This window comes from Dysidea avara, chromosome 6 (assembly GCF_963678975.1).
Source record: "Dysidea avara chromosome 6, odDysAvar1.4, whole genome shotgun sequence".
NCBI lineage: Eukaryota > Metazoa > Porifera > Demospongiae > Dictyoceratida > Dysideidae > Dysidea > Dysidea avara.
In genome coordinates, this window is record NC_089277.1 from 11525134 (window position 1) to 11533192 (window position 8059).

At 36.0% G+C, this 8059-nt stretch overlaps 1 protein-coding gene across 1 annotated transcript; it reads left to right on the forward strand.

The window, feature by feature from the left end:
- The first annotated feature begins 5790 nt into the window (after positions 1 to 5790).
- Positions 5791 to 7171, forward strand: LOC136258200 (indolethylamine N-methyltransferase-like). Its single transcript, XM_066051526.1, has 2 exons — positions 5791 to 5987; positions 6181 to 7171. Exons 1-2 carry the CDS (start codon positions 5875 to 5877, stop codon positions 6740 to 6742), a joined length of 675 nt encoding a protein of 224 aa, XP_065907598.1. The 5' UTR covers positions 5791 to 5874; the 3' UTR covers positions 6743 to 7171.
- The last annotated feature ends 888 nt before the right edge of the window (positions 7172 to 8059 follow it).

Here is an 8059-nt window from a genome sequence, read left to right on the forward strand (position 1 = left end):
CTCACTTTTAAGAGATGACCAAAGGATGATATCATGTAATCTTACAACTGAACAGATAAATGTGGTTTTGTTATTGATTGAAACAGTTACTGGTTAAACTTCAGACAAGCTATATAAAGAAGTTATACATGCATGTGTATGTTTCCATATTATATAGTTTTTAGCAGAAAGCGACATACATTTGGTCTGGGAGACCATAATTGTTGCTGTCTGCTAGTTCTGCATCAAAATTAGTCCTCTACAAGGGAAGGATGGCAGATTAAGGTGACAAGTAAAATAATTCAGTAACAATTTCTTTGTTTCATTGTTGTCAGGACTCAAACAAGCAGCATGCAGTTTTCATGTGCACCAGATTCACCATCTATTTCTAAAACAATAACTTAATTGCTATTTGCCAAAAACCTTTGTCAACAGTACTTTTTACCATACATTTAGGAAGGTGAACACAGGACATGTAGCATATATAGTAGCCAATAGGGCAGATCCAGGCTTTTGGAAAAGGGGGACCAAAAATGTGAGCATGTTAAAAATTTTAATAGGACTGAACAAATTTATACAGCTTGTAACATTTTGTACAATTTGAGTTGTGCATATATACATACACATGATTATAGCTGCAATAGTTAGCTAAATATAGATCTAAGCATACATGCAATTTCCATGAAGTAAATGAATTATGTAGCACCATATACAGTTGCTTAATTAAATACGTAAGAAAATCACATTTGTAAATAAATATGGTTATTAAGAAGATGATGGTTTAAAGCTTCTGCTATCTGCTGTTCAACACTCCATATGTATCATCGCATAGCTGGTAGTGAATCTAGTTACCAGCGTCCCACAATTTGATATCAGAAGTAATCAATATACTCTAATAAAGCATACACTTACATTTAGACAAAATTAATAGTTCTATTTAAATATGCTATAGGTCTTTTATATGAATTTGTGCTACAAAAGCTTTACTTTATCAATAGAAATATTGTCCAACCACAATGCAAATTCAACAGGATCATACTAATCAAAGATTATTATGCAGATATAAAATCAACAATTTATCTCTTTTTACTTCAGGAATTGTATAGTATATTTAGAGGATAGCAGTCTGTTAAATTCTTGTCTATTTGGCTGTTCCTTCAACACAAAAATCTGTGTAGCTATATACATTGTTTAGATTTCGTCGGTTTCCAGAGTTGTAATATTATGAAGCTATTTGTCATTTATATTTGCAGCCCATAGTGGTTTTTGTTCTGCCAGACTCTCTCAGAACACCTGCAAAGTTTTCCATATGACATGCACATGTATATGCATTTGAATGCCATTGTGTTATTTTCCAAAGTATAATATGTAAAATTAATCTCTAATGCTTATGTCATGCATTTCATATACGATAGGTTGGTAATATTATTATCCCTTATTATAAACATCAATTCATTGTGCTGTAGCTAATTAAAATTCAATGGACATGAACCATCATAATTAGAGTCCAACAGCTATATTCAGTGAGAAGCACCTATGGTAGCTGAGAGTGCTGCCAATTATGAACCCCTCCTTGATTCAAGTACTCTATAATAAACACATTTGTTTGTATTTTTTTGATAAAAAAATTAAACAGTCCGAGTTATGATGTACTGAACCCCAAACGTAAAATGTTGCCAGAATGCATTGCCAGAATGCATTGCTAATAATATGCCTAGTGATATCCTGTAGCTTGTGTAGCTACCAGCATGAGGTACTGTAATGATTTGTTTGGTATGTTAGATGCTCCATGCACTGTGTATTGTTTATTCAACAGTACAGATAGCACTAGCTGTGTGGTGAGAGTGCAGTGTAGGAAACTGTACCATGTCAAACTTGGGTAAATGGGTAGCTGAACACTGTAAAATATAAGTAGTGAATATACTATGGCAAATATTGAACATTATATTGAACATTATAGTCACCATCACTAAGACACTAAGAATTTCCAGTGACATTCACTATTTGCCACTGTATTCACTACTTATTTTTACAGTGGAGCACCCACAAACACAACACTGCCATACCCCCTTACAGGCCTTGAACATTGAATATAGTATGTAGCTGCCTTAGGAAATTTATATATTAAGTTGTCTGCATGAGACTGAATCTGAGACATCTTTAAAGTGTTGTGCATGCAATTCTAAAGCAGGGGCATAGAGAGGAGGTTCCAAGGAACCCCGCGTAAAATTTAGACTTCTGAGTTTACAGCAGGTTTAGGACCCTAACACACCATTTAGTGTGGCAGGACAAAACTGTGAGTGAGCAATAGTGTATGTCACAGCACAACAACTGATAAAGCTTGCATTCATCTCTCAGGGAAGGATTTACTGTAGTAACATGAGCCCTATTGAAAACTTGTTAAAAAATCGATATACTCTAATAGAGCAGTCACATATACTCTAATGAAACATATTCATATGTAAAAGAACTTAATCAGTGGAGTTTTTCAGACACTCTAACATTAAATGCAAAACTGAGCATGACCCTTATACTGCTATAGCTTAGGTGTGCAGTGTTTAAAGATATAGAACTCCAGTAATTTATCACTTGGGCATGAAAAATGAATCCATCCTATGCATACTTGTAGTTATAATGTTTTGATTCCATTTGTATCAGTAGATTCATGGTTCGTATACCGGTGGGATAACTATTACTTACAGATAACTATATGTGTTTCTGTGTTATGCTGTCTGTTTCCACTAGGTAGCTTTATCTACTACTAGCTTCATCCCAGGAACACTTATATGATGAATGTACTATTTTTTTTTGCATAAAATATAACAATTTAACTGAGTTTTGATTCATTAAAATATTGAAAGTATCTCAGTGGCTGGGGGCTGTGCCCCCAGACCCCTTCTTCTGCTAACTAAATGCTGCTGTTGGAATCCCCTTCAAAAAATCCTGTCTACACCTCTGTTTAATGTTAGTCTGGTGCTGCCTGCCCCTTCACAGAAGTAAGGGGCTGGCAGTGCCAGATTCGGTACACATAGTTCTTGTCACTACTTACAATTATAGGGGAGGAAAGTTGGCAAGCAGGAATTGGAGCCAGATTTTTGAGTGGAATTTCACCACCCTCTAACAGCTCTAGAATAAACACTGCATGAATAGCTTACGTAAATCTCCCACCAGTGGCAACAACTGGAAAAAGCACATAACACTTTTACATAAAAGAGTACTCTTGTTTCAAATTACTGCCCCGTTACCCTTACTACTACCATATTCAAAACAGTGGAGTCTATTATTAAAATACAGTAGATAACATTTTGTGTCACATTATTAGATATTGAGGCATTTGACTCTGTGCCCCATAATTGTACTGTTTAGTATGTAAATTGACCTCATTTGGAGTTCAAAGTAAACTTTTGTATATACGTAGTGGATTGAAAATTTTCTCACCAACAGGCAACAGCAAGTGGTACTTAATAGTCACTTATATCATACTTCCTCTGTTATAAACAGGGACGGATCCAGAGGGGGGGGGGGGGGGGGGGGGGCTTTAGGGGCTGAAGCCCCCCCTTCATATTTAGGCTTTACTTGATCAATATGCTGAGTATTATAATGAAATTTTGTCTTAGCATAATTATATGATCACTAATAATACAAATACTCATAAAACCGCCTTATAAACATCTTTCCAAGGTATTATCAGTGGATTTATGCTAAAGTTTATGCAACAAGGACCCGGATCAGCATTAGAGGTGTACAAGATCGAGATACTCTAATAGAGCAGTCAGCTAACTACTCTAATAGAACATTCACTGGAAACATGTAGTTGATTCTGTTATGGAATTTTTCCAAATCTGCCTGCACCTATACATACAATGAAGTGCATTGGTCTGTTTAAAGTGCTTATATGTATGGCAATACTTAATTCAGGTGCACAATTTCCATTGAAAATGCTCTCAGATTCAATCTTGTATTGTTCAAATTTCAAAATTTTCCACGTTCAACATTATTATTCTAACATGCACTTATTCAGTGTTGTGCAATTGTGAGAGGGGTGTATCATGTACTTGGTTGTCTGTACCTACCCAAACTCATCCATTAGCAAAATGCTTTAGAGAGCCATACCTATAATCTAAAGGCAGTATATGAAATATCTACAGGCAGAAAATATTATGAATTTTATGTGGAAATGTCTCCAAATTGCAGTATTTTAGCATCTCTTTTTCAAAAATTTCCTGGGGGGGCATGCTCCCAGACCCCCTAGTTCCAGCATGCTTTGCATGCTGGGAAGTGTTCTTCACACATCTCTACCCAAGAGATTATTACCTTGAGTTAGCCCCCCCCCCCCCCCCCCACTTTTATAAATCCTAGATCTGCCCCTGATAAATTGAGTCCCACAAAAATCTGTTTTAAGTCCTTTACTGGTCATTATGTTAATAAATGATTTGCCATTAGTTATGCCATATTTTTATGTTTGCTAATGATGCTGAAAATATTCCAAGTTATGTATTAAGAGTAAAGATGACCATGCAGCTCTGCAAAGTGATTTGGATGCCTTTTATGCTTGGTCTGTTACTTGGCAGCATTAACATCTTGAAACATATCAGTAAACTCCTCCATCTTAATTGGACTCTTTCACAACCATGCACGGTCCATATTTTAAATGGAGAGCAAACTATCATAAAGATATCGGCAATACTATCTATTTGATGATAATTTGAAATTTCACATCCACACATCCATGGTTGCCAGTAAAGCCAACCATAATGTTAACTACTAAATCCTTTGGTTGGAAAATTATGTTTATTGGTATGACTATATATAGTACTTAAACATTGTAATCCAATTTGGGGACCTATAATTGCGTTTATTAGAGATAGCTAATACTATATACATATTCTGCATTTTGATCCAAAATGATTGTGAATAAGTTACCTGGCAAACTGATATATTCAGGGAGGTTACAACAAATCACAAAATATTATAGTTTATCTAAAAATGCTTCCAGAGATTGAGATTCTACAGTATCAATGGGTAGAATGTTGTAATCATGGATAGATCTGGAGTAGTTTAGCTGATTATTTGTTCTAGTAAAAGGGATCTCAAACTGGAGAGGGTGGTGGTGGTGGGTGGTTTGAAAATTAGTCAGGAATTTAAGAACTGATGATGATGTAGTAGAATAATTTTAATCTTGTTAATGTTGGCCATTGTAAATCTGTTTACATATGTATAGTTGAAACGCTACTGTTGTATTTGTATTTGACCCAACGGGCATGTTGTTGTACCATCTCAATTATTTTGTATGCCCTTCTGTAAGCGGTAGGGATGCCACACTGCTGATCCATACTCTAAGACTGGACTTATAAATTAGCTATAGACAGAACAGATCAGTTGAAGATATTTGATTTTAATGTATTAAAATTATTTTAGTTCAGATTTTTCTAATTCAAACACATTTTCTACAACTATAGGACTAGCCATAATCACTTCAAGCTTTTCGATCATGATACAAATTTGTTCAAATTTCTATTTTAACAAGATCATGATTGGAACCGTTCTTGCCTTCAGACATTGTAAAGTTCAGTTCAAATCTTTGTTGGCCAATTTTAAATTCACAGATTTTTTTTGTGGATCAGTTATATACTGGCTGTTCCTCTACCCTGTATTTCATAATCGAGTTCACGGTCAGCTACTCACACCACTAATATAAATGCATAATTACACATTGACCTTCAGTTGTGACTACTAGTCTGGCGCGGCCGCCTCTTCGATTAGTCCTTATCAAAAGGGCGGCCGCGCAAGACTAACTCGTGACCCGGTCGCTCGTGACTGACACACCTGCAAAACCTCGCCTGTAACCATGCGCTGAGCTCTCGAAACTGACTGTGTGACTATATCAAGACAAAAATGTTATCCGGAACGGTGAGACGTTTAAAGGGTGGCCTCACTAGCCTAGGAGTCGTTGGAGGATCAACATGGAAAGTAGTTGCGATTCGTTTGTGTTCATCAGCTCAATCCAGGTAATATACAGACACAACACCAATCTATACAGCTATGAAAACGGATATCAGTTTTGCTTTTTTTCACAGTATCTTGCTTGTCACATTGTATTGGCATATGTCGACTAACACACGTACTCCGGCTGAGCTAGCTACTAATATCACGTGCAGACATGCCGGCATGAATAATGAATTGTTTTTGTGTGTATTACAGCAACATTACACCTATGGAGCAGGTTTACAGTGATACTAGAGATTACCTGGTTGTTCGATATCCCTCAACTGCATTTGATTCTCAGTTAGCAGATATGGGGTATGGTTGGATAAATAAATGTTACCATAACTTCTACCAAACATATCATAAAGAGTGGGACAAGTCTACTGCAGTTTTACTGGAAGTCGGAGGAGGTCCATGTATCTACCCCCTCATTAGTGCTGCACCCTATGTGTCTGAGATTTATCACTCGGACTATGTGAAGGCATTTCGGGATGAAGTGTTGATGTGGAAGAACAAGGATCCAAATGCTTATGACTGGTCTCCGTATTTCAAACATATTGTCCAAACACTTGAAGGTCAAACCAACCCTGAGGCAGTGGCGGAACAACAAGAAAAGCTGCGAAGTTTACTTAAAGTTGTTCCATGTGACCTTAAAGCTGATGTTGTAGTTCCAGCTATCAAAAGACCTGTGAACATCATTAGTAGCAACTACTGCTTAGAGAGCTCTTTCAATTCCTTAGAATATTCAGCTGCTGTAAAGAAATTTATGATATGCTAGTTCCCAAAGGCTTTTTTGTGTCACAAGCACTTCTAGAGAACACTTGGTTTAACCTTGTAGATGTAAGACATCTCACTTCCATTTCCTTGTCATTGCAAGAAATACAGAAACGTTATGAAGAAACTGGCTTTGAAGTTGTTCATGCTGAAATGTATGATAAGCCATTATCAGTTAGGAATATTAAAGATGATGCCACAGGCTATGGGTTCTTTATAGCACGGAAGCCTTAATTTTATCTTTGTATATATTTATCATTCGCTGTTCTTTTAGTTCTTTGATAGATATTTATAAAACATATGGTCATGTTCAGAGCCTACTATATGCTTCATGTCACCAAATCTATTGGTATGGTTATAGTTTGGTTGTTTACAGTTTACACTAACATCATATGACTCATGAAATTCTAATGTCTAAAATAACTCATTAAAACACTGATCATTCTTTTACTAAATATGTAACTGCTCATTCCTTAACTATATATGTAATATAGGCTTGCTATATATGGATATGTAGATGATGCAGTTACATAAACCTTTGGAATAATGTAGCGTAGAGAGCTCGAGCTCTGTTTTGTTTAAGAGCTCAAGTTCTGCTTTATTTAGGTAAATACTAGGTATAGCCACTTGTATACGTATGAGTGGTAAATTTGCATGTACTTTCATTATTTTCATCATCTACTGTTAAATATGCATACCTGCATGTGTCAGAAGATATGAAGTCCTATGGAAAGAAAGCTACAAGGCCGTGTATGCAAGCAACCACTATAAACAATAATCACATTGGGAGACGATACTCGTATTGGGAGTATGCTATATATATGCAAGTCAATGGCCCATAGTTTTGTGAGGAACACATGATCATGCAGTACATCTAGTTACATGGAATGTGTACTGTTTAATTCATCATAATGGTAGTGAGACTTGAACTACCCTTACATCATGACCACCATTGACGTAAATTGTGTAAGTATTTTCAGGTTATAAATTGAATAAGTAGTCTTTTATAACCACAAAATATTAATTATATATATATTTTTCTAGTGAATCTACCAACCCCCCAAGGGAAAATTCATGTAGCTCAACATTATATGTAGCTAGAGCATGGAGCGTTAATTATAACAAGCATGTATAAAGTTTATGCAAATTACAACAAAAGGGTGTTTGCATTCTAAAAATATTTCAGTGGCATGTTGAACCTTGAAATTTCTACTGCTGCACCACTGCTTCACAATCCCTTCTAACAAATGACCAGGCAAGAAACCAGAACCATGCATATAGCTAGCTTTGATAATGGTCACACAAATTTTCCACTACAGAC

Excerpts from the sequence above, each read along its gene's own strand:
- LOC136258200 (XM_066051526.1), top strand. The coding sequence starts at position 5,875 with ATGTTATCCGGAACGGTGAGACGTTTAAAGGGTGGCCTCACTAGCCTA. Across the intron at positions 5,988-6,180 it reads TGTTCATCAGCTCAATCCAG|CAACATTACACCTATGGAGC; the intron begins GTAATATACAGA and ends TGTGTATTACAG.